This window comes from Megascapheus bottae, chromosome 6 (assembly GCF_031878675.1).
Source record: "Megascapheus bottae isolate mThoBot1 chromosome 6, mThoBot2.hap1, whole genome shotgun sequence".
Classification (NCBI taxonomy): domain Eukaryota; kingdom Metazoa; phylum Chordata; class Mammalia; order Rodentia; family Geomyidae; genus Megascapheus; species Megascapheus bottae.
Window position 1 is genome coordinate 74,212,196 of NC_143514.1, and position 20,168 is coordinate 74,232,363.

Below are 20,168 nucleotides of genomic sequence, written 5' to 3' on the forward strand. Positions count from 1 at the left end.
AACCTCTTCACCCCGCGTCCATCTTCGCTCCCAATCGCTCAGTGAGGCCGCGGCCCTCGCCGGCGGCTGCGAGAGCGAAGGAGCTACTTTCCAGCGAGTGTCCTCAGGTGACCTGTCTAGACGCGCCCGGGAGGACACCACCGCGCGCTCCCCCGAGCTGCGAGGACGTCGCCGGCGGACGCGCAGGACGCGGCCGGCGGGCCCCGGGCGCGCTCGGGGCCTCGGGAGGGCGCCGGGGGCGCGGGGAGCCCGGGGCGCCCGGGGCGCGCGCGGCGGCGGGGCGGGGCGGGGGGGCCGGGCGGACGCGGGTCCGCCGGCCGGCAGGGGGCGCGCGCGCCCCGGGCCCCGCGCCGCCCGCCCCGCGCGCGCTCCTTGCCGCCCGGCAGCACATGTGTTTCTGTTTTGTGTTGTAGCGTTTGTTCTGGAAGCTCGTATTTACATCTTAAGTGTCTCTGCCGAGTGGGTTGGAGCCCTCGTCTGGGCCGGAAGGAGAGAGGAGCCCCGCGGCCCGTCCCGTAGCCGCTCCTCGCCTCCTCCCTCCTCTCCCGCCTCTCGTCACCCCCACCAGGTAGGGGACCCGCACACCGCGGCGAGCAGTTTGCGGGGTCTGGGAAAGTTTTTTTGTTTTCCGCCTTTATTTCTTTTTTAAAGAGAGAAGGTGAGGGAGGAAAACAAAACCTAGGGAAGGGGGGGCAGGGGGGGCTGAATGAATAAGAAGGGGAAGGAGGGCGGATCCACGTGGTTTAATCGGAGACAGACAGAGATCCCATTGTTCAAAATCAATAAAAAAAAAAAAAGGCAGAGCGGACGCGGCGAGCGCGCGGGGCCGCGGCGGCGGCCGCCGGCGGGGAGGGGGCCCCTGGAAGTTCCATCCCCCGAGCCTGGGCAAGCAGGTGTTTCGGGGGCCGGGGCGACTTTATTCTGGGACCCCCCCTTCGAGGGGTTCATCCAATTGGATCCCGGAGATCGGGACCACCTGGCTGGGGCAGGATTGGGGTCTCGGGGCGGGGGCGCATTGCGGTGCGGGGGGGGGGGTGGGCGCGGAGACAAAAGCAGCAGGTGGGGTGCGCGGGGCGGGGGCGCCCCTTGGCCGACCGCTGCCAGAGATATCTCTGAAAGTGTCCCGAAGCCCTCGGGAATCAGATCGGGGCTCCCTCTCCCTCCCCTGCCACTTTTCCCGGCCCGGGCTTCCACCGCGGTGCTTTGTGCGTCTGGGCTAAGTTGGGGATGGGCCGGGGTCGCCGGCCTCGCCGCTGCCCCCCCTGCGCCCGACGCCCGGGGCTTCCCGGGAGGCGCGGGCCGGGCCGGGAGGGGCGCGATTTCCTGCCAGGCTCGCCCCCTCCGCCCACCCGCGGCCGGCGCTGCGGGGCGGGCAGGGGAGGAAGTGGAGGCCGGTGGCGCGTCTCCTCCCCTCCCCCCGCGCAGTTTATAACCCGTCCATTGTGCGCGCTGCCCCGTGTCTCCTCCAGCCGCGACCATGCCCAGGAAGAAGGCGGCGGCGGCGGCGGCCTGGGAGGAGCCGAGCTCCGGCAACGGCACGGCCCGCGCGGGGCCCAGGAAGCGCGGCGGCCCGGCGGGCAGGAAGCGCGAGCGGCCTGAGCGCTGCAGTAGTAGCAGCGGCGGCGGCAGCAGCGGCGACGAGGATGGCCTGGAGCTCGACGGGGCCCCCGGCGGCGGCAAGCGTGCGGCCCGGCCGGCGGCGGCGGGCAAAGCGGGCGGCGCGGCGGTGATCATCACCGAGCCCGAGCACACCAAGGAGCGCGTCGTGAGTGGGCCCGGGCGGGCGGGTGCAGGCCGCGGCTGAATCACCGCCGCCTCCGCGCGCGCGGGGCCGGGAAGAGGGGGGACTGGGAGGCGGCGGGCGCGAGCGGCGCCCGAGGACCCCGGGGCGCGCGGGCCGTTGGCCGTTGGGGCGCGCGGCCCGGGCCCGCGGGGGAGGGGCGGCCGCCCGCCGCCGCCGCCGCCGCCGCGCGGGGGTCACGCCCCGCCCCCGGCGCCGCTCCCCGCCCCTCCCCCGCCCGGGAGCCGGGACTTGGGGGGGAACTTCGCTCGGGCCGGGGAGGCGCGCAGGGGCCCGGCGGCGCCGGGGAGGGGGGACCCGCGCACGGGCTGGCCCGCTGCACTCCGCACCCGCCGCCGCCGGGCCCGCGCGCGCCGGGGAGGGGGTGGCTGGCGCCCGGCGGGGAGCGGCGGCTCGCGCCGGGGCTTTGAGGTTCCCGCCGCCGCGGCTCCGGCGCCCCGGGGGGGCGGGGCTTGCGGGCCGCGGCGCAGGCGCCGTGTGCCGTCCGCGCGCCGGGAAGGCAGGGGCGGTCGGCGGGGTGCGAAGGCGCATGCTCGGACGCGCCCCCCCGCCCCGATCCGGGCGGCCTCTGGAGGGGTGCGAGGCTTTGTCTGGCGGCGGTGGCGGCGCGGCGCGCGGGGTGCCATCCACAAGACCTGTGGGCTCGGGTTGCTCGGTGGCCGAGGCCCCGCGGGGCCTAACACCATCCCCAGCAGAACTTTCTGCCAATTTGGGGTACACCATCGTGTGTGGGGGAGCGGGGGTTGTCAGACTTGTAACCCATGACCTGCTATCTCCAGGGGAGGTGGAGGTGGAACTTCCTCTTGGGGTTTAGAGCCGGACTGGGGCGGGGGGGGGGGGGGGAGGCTGTCCCTGAGGCCGGGCTCTGGAGACAGATGGGCAACGGGAGGGTCCTGAGCAGTTCCGCGCTGCCTGGACCCGGATGGGTCACAGAAGGAGTGAGGGCCTTGCCTAGGTGGTAGAGGACTCTTGATTACGTCCTGAAGAGCAAACCATGGTGCGAAAATGCTACAACTGGCCTCCCCGTAGAAGGATGGGTGCCCAGGACCCGTCCCCTGACAGATGTAATCTGCTTTGTTAGAACCTCCCCACTCTCTCCTCCAGTGAGCTAGAACACAAGTAGTTGGGCCTTCTGTGTTCTGCCTGCCTTTGGCAGGACGGTGCTGAATACCACGCTGTGGGCTGACTGGCTCCAGTTCTGATGTCACTCATGCTGAGAGGCATCATAGAAGGTGGCTGCAGGACGACTGTTGGAGAGGCCCAGGTGCCCCCACCTTCCGCACTGCAGGGTCTTGGGGAGAGCCCATTGCTCAGTAGACAGCAGTCCAGTGGCGCTTACCCTTGGTTTGTGTATGTGTGTGGAAGCAGAAGCTAATGAGTGAATTTTGGTTTTCTTAGGGCAGGGCCTTGCTCTGTACTTTAGGCTGGCCTCAAACACACAATTTTCATTCTGCTTTCCCAGTGTTGAAATTCCAGGAGTGAACCACTGTGCCTGGCTTTAGAAACAAGACCTTCAAAATCATCTATTCCATACATTCTCACCTCAGAGGCTGCTGAGTAGACCCTTTGGCCTTATGCCCTTTGGTATATTATCTTAGGAGTGCAAGACTAGGTGACCGTGGGGGTCCGGTGGTGATGCTCTTTCATTCTTTGTTCACAGCACATACCCCAAGAGCGTATGTCTATGTTTGGTCCTGATCGGGTGGACCTTGCTGCTCTTTGCTGCCAGCAGGCCTAGATGGGCAGCATACTTCTCCTGCTCCATGTCCCTGATCCCAGGCCCTAGTGCCCTCCATAGACAGCTCTTCCAGAAGGAATATTCACAAGCCCCTTCAGTGCAGTTGCTGGAGGGCACCTTGTGAGAACTGGTGCCCCTGCCTTCTCTCACCTGGTAGCTGCAAAGGAACCACCAGCTCAGATTGCAGAGGTGCTTGAGAGATGGTGCTTTTGTCCAGCTTCAGTAGTGGAGCAGAACTTCCAGTGTAGCCGTGTCTGGTGGGCATTTTGGCCTCTGAGGGCTGCTTCAGCCTGGGTGAACAAATCATTTGCGCAGTCTTGGCTGAGTCTTTAGAAACAAACGGGTGAGCAGTGCAGGTGTCCAGGTCTGCGAATGTTTTTCAGTCTGAGGTTGCCAAGGTTTTGTGGAGCCTGCGACTAACCTGTCCTGTCTGATGGCCAGACTTGGAGGATTTGAGTTGGTTCGCATCAGGGACTTGGTTGCTGGTGGTCTTTCAGGCTCCGGGAGCTGCTGTCTCCTAAGTGCATGTGAGGGAACTGTTCAGTTCTCATGTCTCTTGCTCATAGACATTAGTTTAGAAGTTGCTTCGTGCGTTTTTCTGCTGTCCTGTTCACCTGGGCCTAGGTCACACTCACAGCCAGTTGCTGGCAGGCAGCAGGGTAAGATGCAGTTGAGGATTGTTTCCAAGTTGGTCTGTGTGGCCCTCAGACAGGTGTGATGTCAGAGAAAGACCAAGTTCACCCCCTAAACCATCTCGTTGGCCCATCCATGGAGAGTGGGTAATGGGATACTGAACAGCCTCTGGCTTTCTGCTTATTTACTTTAGTGTTGAGATTGGGCCCTAGGTCTGGCATGCTGCTCCAGCCGCCGCCACCTCCTGACCTTTAATTACGTTTTCCATTCCACATGAGGTGGAGGCTATAGTAAGCTGTGGCACGATAAAGGTGGGGTGTGTGGCTGGCATCAGGTGGCATGACACATACTGCTGTCTCATGTGAGGGAATGTATGACCTGGAGCAGAGAAACATGGAACAGCCCAGGCCCTGGGAGAAGGGGGGTTCCTGCATAAATGTTTAGCTGGCTTGAAGACTTCACAGACCTTGAAACCCTTTCCTGCTGCAGGTGCTGGCTGGACTCCTGAGCCCTGGGCCCTGGGTCCTTTTAGTGGTAGGCGTTGATAATAATGCTTTGAACCTCTGGCTGCCTGACCTGAGGGTCATTCTGGTGCCCTCCTCACCCCTAGACCCTTTGGCCCCTCCCATATCCCTGCTACCCCAATAAACTGACCTGAAGGCGAGCGCTGCAGTAGTCTGGGCAGCGAGGCCAGGGCCTGGTCTTCCATGGGGACCCTGATAAACTCATGGGCTGAGCCCCACCTGCTTCTAAAATAAAATGGGGAGATGGTAGAGGAAAGTGGGTGCCCATTCAGGTAACCTGAGGCTGGTGGGGGGAACCTCTGCTCTGCAGAAGGGCAGCTCTGAATAATTCAGTGGGCCAATGCGATCCTCATGCTATGCTGGCACTGCCTGCCTTGGATTGGCCCTGTGGGTTGGTGGCTGCCGTGCTGTGTGGATGTGACCAGGTGTGACGGGCCATGTGGCAGATAGAATTTGACCATTGTAGTCCTTGGCTTAGAGCTCACTTTGTTTGGCTGCATGCATGCCCAGAATCCAGGGCCTTGTGCATGCCAGGCAGGTGGCATTTCAGAGGGTGAGATACAGAGAAGAGAGTGCAGTCAAGGCAGACGGTCTTCCCAAATGCCACCCACTTACGTGGACAGTTGGGTCAGCAGCCCTGTGATGACTTGGGGGAGGGGGAGAGTTTAGTGTCCTAGTTAGAATGGACCAGGTTCCCTGCCTTCCCCTCAAGACTGGTCTTCATTCTGTCCCTCCCAACTCCTTGGGGAGAGGCTGTGGGACAAAGGCTGGGTGCAGAGATGGCATGACGTGCCTGCTCCCAGGGCTTGCAGTGGGGAGTGGAAGCCGGGCCTGGGGTGGGCCGGGTTGACTGTGTCACGGGCTGTGCAGCGGTGGCAGTGTTCCTGTAGGCTCTCCACCGACGGTGTGGGTGTTAGCATCCCAGCGCAGCACAGCCTGCTGTGGGGTCGCCGGCCTGGGGCAGGGCCGTTCAGGAGGCTGGCTGGGAGTGCTGGGCCCCTGAGGAAGCTGCCATGCCTCTGAATGATTCTGGCATTCGGGAGACTAAGCAGGGGGATGTGAGCTGGAATCCAGCCCGGGCCACATGGGAGACCCCGTCTCAAAACAAAAACTTCCTTTCTGTTTCTTAGGACAGCCTAGGAAAGCTGGAAATACCTTGAACTAATTCTTGCCCTCTTTCCCCGTAGAAACTCGAAGGGTCTAAGTGCAAAGGTCAGCTGCTGATTTTTGGGGCAACCAACTGGGACTTGATCGGTCGGAAGGAAGTGCCTAAACAGCAAGGTATGCAGAGCAGGCTCTGAAACAGCTTGTTTGGGTGTTCCTTGTGTCTCTGCCCAGCGCAGCCCTGGCACACGCCTGATAGGTGCTGTCAGGGTGCACAGGTGCTCTCGGAGGCCACGTGGCTGCAGGAGTGACTTGGGCAGTTCCATTAAGTTGACAACTGCAGGGGCAGCTCACTTCCTCAAACAGGCCCCAGCACCTTTCCTTTCCTGTCACCACTTCCTCTGTGAGGAGGCTGGGCCTGTGTGTCTGCGTCCCGCGAATCCATGTTGGTGCAGGAGCCAGGCCCCAGAGAAGAGCTAGTGGGGTGGAGGGCGCTGGCCCGCTCAGCCAACGCCCCACGCAGACCTGATCTCTTCCCTGACGCCCACACCCCTCCCGCTGGCAGGTTGCCATCCTTTAGATGGCTTCTTGATGGCTTTCGTCTGGAGAGATGCCCAAAGTGCCTTCCCGTTTTACTGGGAGCAAATGTTTGCTCTCTGCTGCACCCTTGTGCCTCGAGACAGCCACCGGAGGCCCTGCGTCTCTGCAGGACCTGACGGTGGGCAGCTTCCCTCATGCCAAATGTCTGCCTCCCCGCAGCGTGGCTGCTTTCTGTCTGCCAGCCCTGTCCCAGTGCTGGGGGCTGCTGCAGCCAGTCTGTATGGAGTACCCACCCACAGCTGGAGGCACACGGAGCAGAGCCACAGCACGGGCCCTGCTGTCGGCCGGCTGCTCAGCAGATATCCCCCCAGCTCCCTTCTGGTTTCTGAGGGTCCACAGCATCCAGTAGCTGTGTGGTGGGTGCAGAGCAGATTTGGCCTTTGTTAAGCAAATTCCACCCTGGGCTCACCTTGGGGGTGGCCCTATACCCAGCTCCCCTCCTGAAGCTTCTGCCTGTGCAGGTGGGGTATATGTTTGCACTGTTGTTAGACAGAGCTTGGGTACACCTGCCTCCCTCCATCCCTCCATCCCTCCCTCCCGCTGCTTCCTATCCCCAACAGCCTGTTTCACTCTCCTGACATTGGTTTGGTTTGGTTTGGTTTTGGTGCCAGTACTGGAGCTTGAACTCAGGGACTTAAGCCCTAACTCTTGGCTTTTTGCTCATGGTTGGAGCACTACTGTTTAAATCATACCTCTACTTCTGGTTTCTGGAGATGAGAATCTTACTGATGGACTTCCTGCCCAGGCTGGCTTCAAGCCACGGTCCTCAGCTCCCAGTCTCCTGAGTAGTTAGGATTGCAGGTATAAACCACCAATGTGCATGCGTGTGTATGCGTGTGCGCGTGCATGCGTGCCCATGTGTGTGGTGTCACATTTGACCGCTAACTGACTTGGATCCCCAGGGCTCGGAGAGACTTGGCTGTGCTCCTGAGTTGAATGCTGTGCCCCATGGCAAGGCAGCCATGAGCAGGCTGCAGCTCCTGCCATGCCCAGCTGGGTCACGGACAGCACAGCTTCCTCTCTGGGTTCCCTCCCCTGCCCCTGGTATGGGGCTGTTAGCAGTGTGCCGGTCCTGATGGTTCTAATGACAGGCCTCTGTTTCCTCTGTGACCCAGATCCTGCCATAGCAGTCTCTTAGTTGGAGTCGCTGGCCCACAGGCTCTTCCTGGTTTGCTGCACCTCCCACCTTTTGGGGAGGTGTGGCACCCACTTCCATGGTGCCCTCATAGCCTGAAAGGGGAGGAGGGGTCAAATGGCGCCCCCTATGGGGTAGAGTGGGCATGACCAGCACTTCACAGGTGACAGATGGAGAACACAAGCTCTTCCATTAGTTAATTACTGCGTGAGCATGGTGGCTACCTTTTCTAAGCAGCCACCACTCTGCATATGCTCTGCAGAGCCCAGCATGTACGAAGTGGGATGAAATGGGGCTGTGGAGGGAGAACTCAGAGCTGCTGGCAGATCTGCCCTCACCGTGGGCCCAGCATTTGTGGGTCCTGGACAAGGAAACAGCAGGCCACAGCTCTGCTCTGGGGCCTCCTCTGGCAGTGACAAACACAGTGGGCACTGGACATCCCCAAGTCAGATGCGGGATTCCCCAGGAGTCTGATGCCTGAGGAGTGTGGCGAGGGGGCAGGTGGGCAAGGCTTTCCTCAGGGACAGGGAGGACCTCTGGGTGCAGAGGAGGTCTGAGGTGGGGGCAGGAGTGCTGTGGGGAGCACAGAGAGCAGAGCTGGCAGTGGGCTGGGGGCCTGGTGTGCCCCGTGTGGAGTGTGGGTCCCAGCCAGAAGGCAGGGCTGGGCTGGCCAGTCCTCCTGCAAAAGTGGCCAGCAACACTGGGGCACCAGCTCCACAGCACCTGCCTGCCTGTGCCCCTCAGCACAGAGAGGGATTGTGCTGTGCATCCTGGCCACCGGCCGGGGTGCGGCCCTCCCCAGGGGAAGTGGCCCGTGTCAGCTCACAGGTGCTCTGCATTCTTGTTCCTGCAGCTGCGTACCGCAACCTTGGACAGAATCTCTGGGGCCCTCACCGGTATGGCTGCCTGTCGGGGATCCGTGTGAGGACCGTGGTCTCGGGGTCCTGCGCAGCCCACAGCCTCCTCATCACCACGGAAGGGAAGCTGTGGAGTTGGGGTAAGTGTCCTTGCTGTGCTCCCCTGAAGGGTTTTTTGCTCAAGGTTAGCACTTTACCACTTGATCCACAGCACCACTCCTCCCATTTGTGTAGTTTAAGACCTTCGTGGACTTCCTGCCCAGGCTGGCGTAAACCGTGATCCTCAGATCTCAGCTTTGAGCAGCTAGGATTGCAGGTGTGAGCCAACGTACCCAGCCGTTGACTTTTAGTCCCTGGGACTCCATTTTTATTTCTGTCTCTCGGAGCCTTTATTTTATTTACTTTTTTGTGATTTCATGAGCTGTTGTACAGAAGTCCAACTATATTAACATCTGTTGTCTTTTCTGCACTCTGCTAATTTTGTGATTCTGTTTTTAACAAAAAACAAACCACCCCCTCCCCAAACTAACAAGTTGTGTGTGGCCCAAATTTATATCCTTCATGGACTGCTGATGACGTGCTACATTTACCCCCAAGTTGTTTTCTTGTGTGTCCTCGGATGTGGCCCTCCCCTGTCACCCTGCTGCTGGGAGCTGGGCTCAGCCATTATGTGAATGCTGCCAGCTGAAAATAGCCACTGCTCTGTGGCAGGGACCCACGCCAGTGGGCCTGGCATGCAGCAGTGCCGTGGAGTCAGGCGTGTCTCATGGCCCACCAGTGGGGCTGCAGAGTAGCCCAGAGCACGAGCAGAAGAGAGGTGGACACCATACTTGGGCTTTGGACCTGCATTGCCGAGCCACCCTGCGAGGGGGGAAGGGGGTGGGGAACCCTGTGTCCTGCATGCTGTGCCTTTCCCAGAGCGTGGGCAGTGGGTGCTGGCCCTGGAGCCTGGGAGAGAGAGTGACACCCCCCCCCAAGTGCAGGGCTGTGTAAATTCCCACAGATCCCCCAGTGTGGACTGCTTATGTGTTCTGGGGGAGGCGGTGTTGGAGCCTGCATTGGATCCAGACTCATGTAGCCCAGCAAGCCACTGTCTTGCGTGGAATTTGGTTTTCCAGAGGCCCCAGCATGGTGAGGTCTTGGTACACTCTGGTCCCCTGGGTCTGTCCTCAGGTCTCCATGGGGACATCCAGGCAGGGTCACGGGGCTAGGTCCTATTGGCAGTCAGGGTAGCAGACAGGAGCAGGATGGGTGGATACAAAGTGCTCCAGGGTGGGCAGAGCACAGGCCAGTGGGCTGCTGTTACGCCTGCAGTGGAGGAGCTGAGGGGATTGTGCTGGCAGGCACAGGAGCCAGTTCCACGCCGCCTGCAGCCAGCGCTGGCCACACGGCGTCTTAAGTTTCTAGTCAAAGCACAGGCTGCAGAGCTCTTGGGTTGCACCACTGCTGAGGAAGCAAGGAGGTACAGTGGCTGGTAGGACCCGGCTGCTGATGTCCACGGTGGGGCACAGTGGGTCTCGCTGGGAAGACTGGAGTAAGCCGACCCCCCTTGCACTGCCACTCAGTCCCCTGTGGCTTTCAGGTCGCAATGAGAAAGGGCAGCTAGGCCATGGCGACACCAAGAGAGTGGAAGCTCCCAGACTCATCGAGGCCCTCAGCCATGAGGTGATTGTGCTTGCCGCCTGCGGGCGTAACCACACCCTGGCACTGACTGGTAAGGAGATAGCAGCTCCCCGCTGGGGAGCTGGGGTGGGCAAGAGCCCCCTGTGTGGCTCCTGTCAGGGTCAGGGTGCCTGGGGAGCTTAGGGGCAGTGAGGGACCCCCAAGAAGGTTCCCTGGGGGTCCTGAATGGCTGCCAGTCCCTGAGCCACATCTCCATCCTGTCTTCCTGTGGTTTGGTGCCACAGCATTCCTTTCACTTGTGACACATTCCTCTCCTTCCAGAAACAGGCTCTGTGTTTGCCTTTGGGGAGAACAAGATGGGGCAGCTGGGCCTTGGCAACCAGACGGACGCTGTTCCCAGTCCTGCACAGGTAACAGCCCCGTCCATGCCGTGGTCACTGAGGACCAGGTGCTCCTCAAGGAAAAGTGGGTGCAGGGGTGTGTGCAGTCCAGAGAGTGGGGGTGGGGGGATACGTTTTGTGCTTCCACGCACGCCTGATGTGTGCGGCGTCTCAGAAACTTGTGATTAAGTTGGCAGGGGTCCTGATGTGTGAAGCCCCAGTGCCAGTGGCAGGAAGCCATATGCTAAAGCGCTGGCCTGGGTAATGGAGGGGGCCTGGAATTGCTTTCTGGGGTTGGAAGACGGGCCCCTGCTTGGTGGCCATGTGCTGTGAGGCCGGAGGTTGTTCTCTGCCACCCATCTACCACCATCTTCTCTTCCTCTCTGGCCCCAGCACTTTTGTCCCTTCATCCTCCAGTCCCATGGGGCTTTTCCAGGTCCTTCCTGCAATCTTTGCTGCTGTCTCTTGAACCCTTTATACTTTATTCCCCAGTCACACTATCAGTTAATGCCCTGTGCCCAGTGGCTCTCATTGTACAAGAGAAACAGCTCCTCTCGATGGCTGGGCAGGGCCCACTTTGGGGGCTGGTACCGGAGTGAGGGTCCCTCCCAACCTGTGTTCCAGCTATGGACTCCAGGATGTGTGGTATCTGCTAGTGGGTTCTTTGGGGCCCAGGACCCCAGCGCCTGCCTCCCCTCTGCCTGGGAAAGTCTAAGCTTTGTGTTGTCCAGGTCCATCAGTTCTCTGTAACCTCGTAATTGCCGCATGCCCTCACAGGGACGGGGAGAACCTTATCAGTCCTTTAAAGAAGGCCTGTCTCTTCTTTTCAGATAATGTACAACGGCCAGCCAATTACCAAGATGGCCTGTGGGGCTGAATTCAGCATGATAATGGACTGCAAAGGAAATCTCTATTCCTTCGGGTGCCCTGAGTTCGGCCAGCTGGGTATGGAAATGCCTTTAGCGGCTCTGTAGCCCTAACTGTACGTGTGGCAGTGGCGGCTGCACACGTGTGTTAGGAATGCGGGTAATGGAGCTCAGATAATGGCCTTTGTCCGTTAGTGGGTCTCACGGTTAGCAGTGCGGCGTGTCGTCACCAGCCAGGCACAGCGTGCTCTCCATGAGAGAGGGCTGGAATCTGACAAAAGTCCTTTCTCTTGTTTGGAAGTGCATTTATGTAAAGATTGGGGTGGCGGGGGGGGGGGGCAGGGGCGGAGAAAAAAAAGCACTGCCAGCCTCATCCAGATTCAGATGTGCAAATGTTCCTTTATTAAATACTGTGGGATGAAGACTCTGGAACCCTTGCCTGGGCCTGTGGTTGAGGCCCCATAGGGGCTGAGAGTGTCACAGGAAGGGGGGGTCCCCTTCCCCTGCCATGGTGGACTCCCTGATATGTCGACCATGTGTTGGCCTGCGGTCAGAGTAGAAAAGAGGAACTCAACACCCAGTTGGCTGGGGGGAGGGGAGGATGCTTCCCTGTTGAACTTGCAAGGCAGCCTCCATTTTCTTTCCCTCCTCACAGGGGGGGTCAGGTTCCCTCTTGAGCAGGAGGTGAGGCGTGGGCGCCCCCTGCCGGCTCCTCCACGTGTGCTCGGCCCCCAGGATCTGGGTTGCTGGGTCCCTGCGTCATTAGAAGTGCGCAGATGGCAAAGTATAAATAGAAGGCCGAGCAACGCACCGGCCTTAGACTTCAGGAACAGTGACTTTGTGAAACTAAATATACCTCGAGTCAGAAATGAGTAAGAAAGAACAACGCCTTGCGCACATCCGTGCTGGATGTCAGGAGCTGGGGGATAATGTGGGTTTCCATGGCCACGGGCCTCCTGGGGTACCCAGGACCCCTTCCCGGGCTCTGGAAGCCCATGCCTGCTCTCTGCAGCTCCTTTGTTGCCGTCTGCCTTCCTCGGAGCCACACCAGCAGCTTACTTAGCACACACACGTTGCTTTGGGAAGAGGGCGCCCGGCAGGCACGCCTGCAGAGCTGGTCCTGGGTCTGCCAATCACCAGCTGAGCACTGCCCACAGCTTTGCTCAATTTACATCTTGTAGGCTTGTTCAAAGCGCTGGCTCAGTTTCATCAATGGAATCTTACTCTCCACTTACAGCTAGCTTCCTTAGAAACAAGCTTCCAGCTGGCTGCTGGTGGCTCCTGCCTATAATCATGGCCACTGGGGGCCTTGGGATCCACGGGTAAGGATTAGAAGCAGCCTGGACAGAAAAGTCCAAGAAATTCCGTCCCCAAAATAACCAGAAAGAAAAGGCTAGGCTAGAGGTGTGGCTTAAGTGGAGCAGGCTAACCAAGTAAGCATATATCCCCAGTGCTGGCATATAACAAGGACAAGTTTCCAATCCCGTCACCTCCTAATAGGTCCCTAGAAGACCATAGTGGCTTACAAGTCCAGCACTTGCTCTTGGCCACGCTCCTTCATGGACCTGCTAGGTCAGGCAGGAGGTAAAAACGGGCTGCCTGGTTTCTCACCCTCCAAAGGAAAAGCTGTAAAGGAGGCGGGAGGAAAGGGTGAATGGCAGCATGTCCATGCCTACTGCCCCCTGGGATGAGGCTCGGGATGGTGGGCCAGAGTCCACTGACCCCCCGCGTCTTACGTTCCACAGAAACCTCGTCTCAACATCTGCCTCTGGCCTATTCAGTTTTGTTTGTTTTGATCAGTCATGGAACTTGACCTCTGGGCCTGGGCTGACCTATTCAGTTCATGACTAACAGCTCCCAGTAGCCCTGGAAAGAGAGGGCAGTGCAGCCCCCAGACCTATAAATGGTAGGTGGGCAGCCTTGGGGAGGAAGCCAGCTGGAGGCTCAGCAGCGCTACAGCCAATCCTGGAGCCCCACTGTGGCCTGCTTATGCATGTGAATAAGGGCTCAGCACTCAGGCAGGTGTCCTGCCACTGGGCCTGGCGGTGCTCCGGCCAGCACACTGGTCAGTGCACAGGGCCCCAGTGTCCATCTCAGATCACCAGTCACTGCACTGTGGTAGAGCCCGAGTGTGTCAGTCCATTACCACTACTGGGCAGCCCAGGTCCTTTGAACAGCGCATGTCAGTTTCGGGTTATTCATAGAAGCATCAACATGGTGTGTTGAACTCCTTGGTCTATCCTTGGCCCTGTGGGGCTCTGCAAGAACCCAGGTGGGCATAGCGGGTGTATCCCATTCTTTGGTTAGTGCAGTCACAGTGAGATGCAAGTTCATGTGGTATCCTGCCCCAAATTGGATGCAGTGTGCACAGATGGGTCACCAACAGACCCTGCTACCTAAGGGGTCCCTGAGGTTTGACTTAGTTGGCTTGAGAGATGACTGTGCTCTGGAGCCCAGGCTGCCCCCAAACAGTGTTCCCTCAACCTTGTGCCATACCCTGCGCTTTCCTGGATGCTTTTCCTCCGTTGAGATCTTTGTTTTTTAATGATGTGTGTGTGTACGTGTGTACGTGTGCACGCACTCACACACACATACACACACACTCTATATCCGACCCCCCTGAGTGGTCTGTGGTTCAGGCTGGGGCTCGGGCCGTGGCCCTGGCTGTCTCGTGGTGGTGGGCACACTATGGTGCCCGGGTGCCCAGGCTGCAGCTGATGCCTGCTCCCACCACAGGACACAACTCGGACGGGAAGTTCATCGCGAGGGCACAGCGGATAGAGTACGACTGCGAGCTGGTGCCCAGGCGGGTGGCCATCTTCATTGAGAAGACGAAGGATGGGCAGATCCTGCCTGTCCCCAACGTGGTGGTGCGGGATGTGGCTTGTGGTGCCAACCACACGGTAAGACTTTCTCTTCCTTGCCGTCCACACTCCAGCACCACACTGGCCTAAGTTCCCGCACGCACATCCTGCCTGCCTTGGCTTCCTTCCACTCAGCTGGTCGTGGCCAGGGTCCCTGTGGCTGCCTCTTGTGTGGCACCTTCCACTGTGACATCAGTCCAGCCTGCAGGCCACTAACTTGGCCTCTTCTCCCCGTGGTAATGCCCAGTATACATATTCAAGAGTTCAGTTCTTTCAGTCCAGAGCCTGGGAGACCATTAGCTCCACTGGGTCCCCGTGTGTGCCCCTCGCTGAGCCACACCCCAGCCCTCCACCATCTGCTCACTGCTCACCTTCTCCACACGGAACCCAGAGACAGGACGGCAGGCTGGGCCCTCAGCCCCTCCTGCTGTGCAGCTCATGTTGTGGGCAAGCTGGCCCTGACCTTGTCCCTCTGCCCCCACCTGAGGCAGTCATGGTCATCTCTGTCCCCAGTCCTTGCCCCTGGCCAAGGCCCACGAGCGCCAGCTGGTGTCTTTCCCCACAGCTGGTTCTAGACTCCCAGAAGCGCGTCTTCTCCTGGGGCTTTGGTGGATATGGCCGGCTGGGCCATGCGGAGCAGAAGGACGAGATGGTGCCTCGCCTGGTGAAGCTGTTCGACTTCCCCGGGAGGGGGGCGTGCCACATCTACGCCGGCTACACCTGCTCATTTGCTGTCAGTGAAGTGGGTCAGTGCCCCATATGCAGAGCCCTGGAGTGGCCTCCCCCACACCGATCGCTGCCTGCCCCGCCCCAAGACCAGCTCACTACCCCGGCTCCTTTTACACAGCCCCCCACCTCCATCTCCACAGCGCTGAGACTGAGGTGGGGGCTGTGCTTGTTGTCCTCCAGGCGGGCTGTTTTTCTGGGGGGCCACCAACACCTCCCGGGAGTCCACCATGTACCCGAAAGCAGTGCAGGACCTCTGTGGCTGGAGGATTCGGAGCCTGGCCTGCGGGTAGGTGGCATGGCCCTCTCCCTCCCTCCCCCTCCCCTCCCCGCTCCGTGGAGTCCCGGGACACCTGGGGGTGTTCTGGGATGGTGGATCTGATGGTAGGATTGCTCCTTGGCCAGCACTTGCTGAGGCGGAAGTGGGATCCTCTGGTGGTCTCCACCCGGTGGTTGCCACATCGCATGTGTGTATGGGGGGGGGCGCCATGTTCCCCTATGGGATGAGCATGTTGCAGGCTGTGGGGGGCCCCTGCATCCAGGCTGTGGGGTGACATTCTCTGCCCATTGCAGGAAGAGCAGCATCATCGTGGCCGCAGACGAGAGCACCATCAGCTGGGGCCCATCGCCCACCTTTGGGGAGCTGGTGAGCCGAAGCCCACTGGGGTGGTGGCTGGGCGCGTCTCCCGCCTCTGGCCTGTGGAACGGAGGAAGAGAAAGGGTGGTGGGCACTGTTGTGTGGACTCGGGTGGGTCACCGTAGGCCTCGGGGCCTCGGGTCCTGCTGTCCACTGCTCTGCCATGATTCCCCAGGTGGCTGTGAGGCCACCCCTGGCGGACAGGTAGCTGGGCTATAGGTGTGAGGCGCTGCGCCCAGCCTGTTTTTCTAGTAATCTCAGAGTTCTCGGGAGTTAGAACCGGAGGCCTTCGGTTGGTCCCACCTGCTGGTCCCATCCACGTCTCTATCTTCCTTCGTCCTGTTGCTCACTGGAGAGTTGAGCCACACCACATGTCCTGCCTGCTGTGCGCCTGGCTTGGCCTCTGATCTCCTAGCTGTTTGACACTGTTGACTTCCCGGCTCTGAGGAGGCAGGGAGAGGGTTTGGTCCTGAGCCATCGCCAAGGTGACTGGGCCGCACAGTCCTTCCGGGCCACCCTGTGCACAGAGGCAGGCAGGCTGTCTGTTGTTTGTCCCTTGTGAGGTGACTCAGTTGGAAACCCCAAAAGCAAAGGAGGCTAGGAACCGAGCCTAGTTTCTCTGGTTTCTCAGAAAGGTGGATGGCCTTGAAATGTCAAAATGTATATGGTAACAGGAAAAATTACACTACAGGGAAGTCCCGGGGCTTTCTGGGAAGCATCTAGAAGTAGAGATCTCCAGTGTAGACCCCGATGTCCTTGTGGCCACACAGACCAGCTCGACTGGTTGGTGTTCCCTGCTGTCACGTGACTGCCCAGAAGGTTGGATCCCAACCTTCCTGGGGTGGAGAGCTGGTGCTGTGGCCACATGTTGGGGGGGCCTATGGGCTCCCCAGCTCCTGCCTGGTGGGATGCCTGGGAATGGCACAGTAGTCCTTTGAACTGCCATGTTGGTACCCAATTTTGTGAGCACCCCTCTGCTTCCTTCGCTAGGGCTACGGGGACCATAAGCCCAAGTCTTCCACGGCAGCGCAGGAGGTGAAGACTCTGGATGGCATCTTCTCAGAGCAGGTGACTGTCGTGAGCATCCTGTTGAGTAGCGCCTCCCGACCAGCTGCCCTGTCCTGCTGGCAAGGGCTGGCCTCAGCCATTGGCGGGAGCCAGCCAGGGGGCTGACCTGCCTGGTGGACTTGAGCCTGGGCACAGATCACCCCCACCCCCATACCAGAAAGCACACTGCTGGACTCTTCCCAGCTGGGCTGGCTGGGTGGGTCAGGCCCACGTCCCCATATCTGGCTGGGAGGGCGTCGATCCCTTGGCTTCAGCGAGAAGAGGGTCCTCTGCTTCACCAGGGGACTGGGTTGCCCTCGTGCGCCTGCCGCACGCCCTGTGATGCGCTGTGTCCCCACAGGTGGCCATGGGCTACTCCCACTCCCTGGTGATCGCACGGGACGAGAGCGAGACAGAGAAGGAGAAGCTCAAGAGGCTGCCCGAGTACAACCCGCGCACACTCTGAGGCGCCCCCTCGTGGCAGCTCATTCCAAGTGCACTGGGACCCGAAGTCCAATGGAGTTTAGGAAGCAGACGTTGACCGAAGGTGCATTTTGTTAAGACTCCCCACGGTTCCGTTTTCTACGTGATTCAACGTCAACTACCTTTTTCTGTATGCTTTCCAAAGTGGTTCTCCCCATGTTTAATTAAAATATTTGCTCATAGTTGACTTACCATTCCTATACGAGGCAGAGACTTGGAGCAGTTGAGGAGGTTTTCTAAATGGTATTTCTTTTCTCTCTCACCTATATCTGCTCACCCCCACCTCTCATTCCAGCTGTACGTAGTATTGTAATCTGAGGGTGCCGGCAGGATAGGAGATGCGGCCCTGGTGGTCGGTCCCCTCGCAGCCGCCTGCATGCCACGGAGGCATCTGGGTCTCCTGCCTGCTGTTCCTCCTCCTAGCCCTGCCCTCCTGGCTGCTTGTGCACCCCACAGCCTCTGGCTCAGAGTCAGCCCTGTCCTGTCCCCCCTGGTGGGGGCTCTGAGGTCTGTGTATGGCTGTTTGTATCAACTTGAGCTGTAAGATAAGTCCAGTTGAGAATCAGGTGGTTAGGGACCCGGAGGCGCGGGCAACAGTGGGGCATGCCTGCACCTGGGAAGGGGGAGCTCTGGCTTTATGGCTCTTGTGTCAAGTCCCTGCCCAGCTTCCAGTGGGAGCTCCTTAGAGATTGACCAGCCAGTGATGAATGCTCTCCAGCCGAGCAGCCTGTCCTCCAGGGACGCCTGCCCTGCAGTACTCCATTCATTGGCTGTGGTATCAAATGGTTGGGGTTCCTGAAGAAGTCCCCTGCTCCACAGCTGAGACTCCTGCCCAAGCCTGCCCCCTTGACGGCGCGGCGTGAGTTACGAGGTGCCTTCCCCAGAACCCGAGTGAGGCGGCACTTGGGCTGGGCTCTCGGCTTCCAGGGGTCTGGACTGGTTTGGGTGCTTTAAGTAGATGTTAGTTCGTGGTGCTTCAGAGAGCCTAGTGTGGGACTGGGGGACGGGAAGGCAAAATGCTGGTTTTCAACATTTGTTTTTGCTTTGCTGTTGTTTCCATTTGTCATTGTCTCAGAGTTAAAATGCCAAAAATGATCTGTCTGGTTATTTGCTTACCTCCTGCCCTCCTGCCTCTCACTCCACAATGGCTTCTGTCCTGCTGGGCGTGTGGCAGAGCCCGCCAGTCCCAGGGCCTCCGTCCTACATAGATGGCGTGAGGTCTGTGCTTCCGCAGCGCAGCTTCTGTGAAACTGACTGCTCTGTCCAGGATGCCCCACCCCACTTGAGCCTCTGTGCAGGACCAGGACCCTCCCTGCGTGGCTCCCGGCACCCCAGAGGTCGCTGTCTAGGGCGAGAGCCCAGGGGCCGCCTTGGGCTGAGGGGGCTCGGATCTGGGGGACAGCTAAACCCAGCAGCCACTGGCCGGTCCTACGTCCTCCTGCCCGTGCATCCCCTTCTCTAGACATAGAGATGTACCATGATTTCCACATGGAGGAAAGGCTTGAGGAGTTGGGGTGTCCTGTGCCCCCAGAGAAAGGTGCAGAGGACCCACTGGGAACGTGCTTGGATTCGCCGAGGGTGAAGGGGAACGAAAAGGGCGCTGGGATTTGGTTGAAGGTGCCTGGTTTAGTGTTGTAATTGTCTTAATTTTTTTTATATATATATTTCTTGGAGTAAACATTTTAAATAAACTGCATCATTGTTTGGGCTTTGGTGTTTTGGTTTTCAGTTGGGAAAAAAAATGGCAGCCTGCCTGTCAGCCCGCCCGTGTGTGTCCCCTAAGACCCAGCACCCACAAAAGGGAATGTCAGGAGAACGCCCCCAGGGAACTTCGGCTTCCAACTCTGCTCCTTGGAATCCATGGCCTGAGAGAGGGAGAGCAGGCAGGGCTGTCCACACCCCTTTCCTTTCCTGATTGGCCACAGAGGCCTAGTGGACTGCCTGTGTGGACCATGGCCTCTGACACTGTCTGCACACAGTGGGTGTGCCTCGTGATGTTTCCAGGCCTCTGGAAGTGGGCCTGCTGGGGGGTTCACATGTAATGTTGGTGTTGTAAACTTCTGTTTTGTCCTGGGACTTGAACTTAGAGCCTGGGTACTGTCCTTGGGCTTTCTCAAGGCTAGCACTCCACCACTTAAGCCACCACTACTTCTGGCTTTTTCTGGTACCAAGGAATTGAATCTAAGAGTCACGCATGCTAGGCAAGCACTCTGCTACTAGGCCACACTCCCGGCCCATGGGTATCTATTTTTTTAATGGTGTTGGGCCTTAGGCATGCTAGTGATGGATGTCTCAGCTACACCTTAGCCCTGTGAGGGGCTGATGGTATGCCAGAGCCAACAATGTTGCAGGGTCAGTATCTAGCTGCCAGCAGGGGGCGCCGAGAGACCAGGCCGGTACAAAAGACCTAGCCAGCCTGGAAAAGGAAGTAGGCCTTTGCTTGGCGCCAGGTCCTGGGGTCTGGTGGGGACTGCTGGGCCCTCAGGCTGCCACTTTCAGTTACACACACAGTCCTGAGGTTGCATCATGATTTTCCTCTCACAGAAGATGGGGTGGTGCAGAGCAGAACCAATCCTGAGTGCAGTGAGGATGAGAGAAGACCATGGAGCTTGGAGCTCTTGCTGAGCCCCATCCACCCCCTTTCCACCCCCTCGGGCCCTTCTCTACAGGACCTGACTGCAGGTCTGTCTGTGGAGACCCAGAGCCCCTTCTGCCCTCAAGAGCTGACATGCCCGGGCCTGGTCCAGCCAGCAATGCTGAAAGCAACCTGCTGCAAGTCCTGTGTGCCTTTGGCAACAGCTCCTCTGGCTCCAGGAGAGTTGAGGGGCTGGCCAGCCGTCCTGCCCTGCCCCAGGCCTGAAGAAGCACCTCCCATCTTGGAGGTGCTTCTCAACCAAGAGAATCTGAGGGTCATGCAGAGCCATACTAGAGGCCCTCAGTGGACAGGATGGTGGGTGTTCACCTGACACTTGGGGTACAAAGTGGACATCAGCAGTCTAGTGTACAGAAGCCACTGGGGAAGCTCAGGGGAGGGGACTTGGCATGAAGTACTGGCACTTACATGGGTGTGTGGGAGGTTGCAGTCCGAGTCTTAATCATGCACATCGACCTCCTCCTCCCATCCCCAGGTCTCCCCGTGCATGTCCCTCT

General features: G+C 59.4%; 1 protein-coding gene across 1 annotated transcript; it reads left to right on the forward strand.

Annotated features, from left to right (window-relative positions):
- The first annotated feature begins 379 nt into the window (after positions 1-379).
- On the forward strand, positions 380-18,714 carry Rcc2 (regulator of chromosome condensation 2). Its single transcript, XM_090335719.1, has 13 exons — positions 380-568; positions 1,470-1,765; positions 5,884-5,977; positions 8,389-8,532; positions 9,975-10,106; positions 10,337-10,425; positions 11,226-11,340; positions 13,998-14,164; positions 14,691-14,871; positions 15,035-15,140; positions 15,425-15,497; positions 16,479-16,556; positions 16,897-18,714. The coding sequence occupies exons 2-13, from the start codon at positions 1,478-1,480 to the stop codon at positions 16,999-17,001; spliced, it is 1,572 nt and encodes a 523-aa protein (XP_090191845.1). The 5' UTR covers positions 380-568; positions 1,470-1,477; the 3' UTR covers positions 17,002-18,714.
- Positions 18,715-20,168: the final 1,454 nt, after the last annotated feature.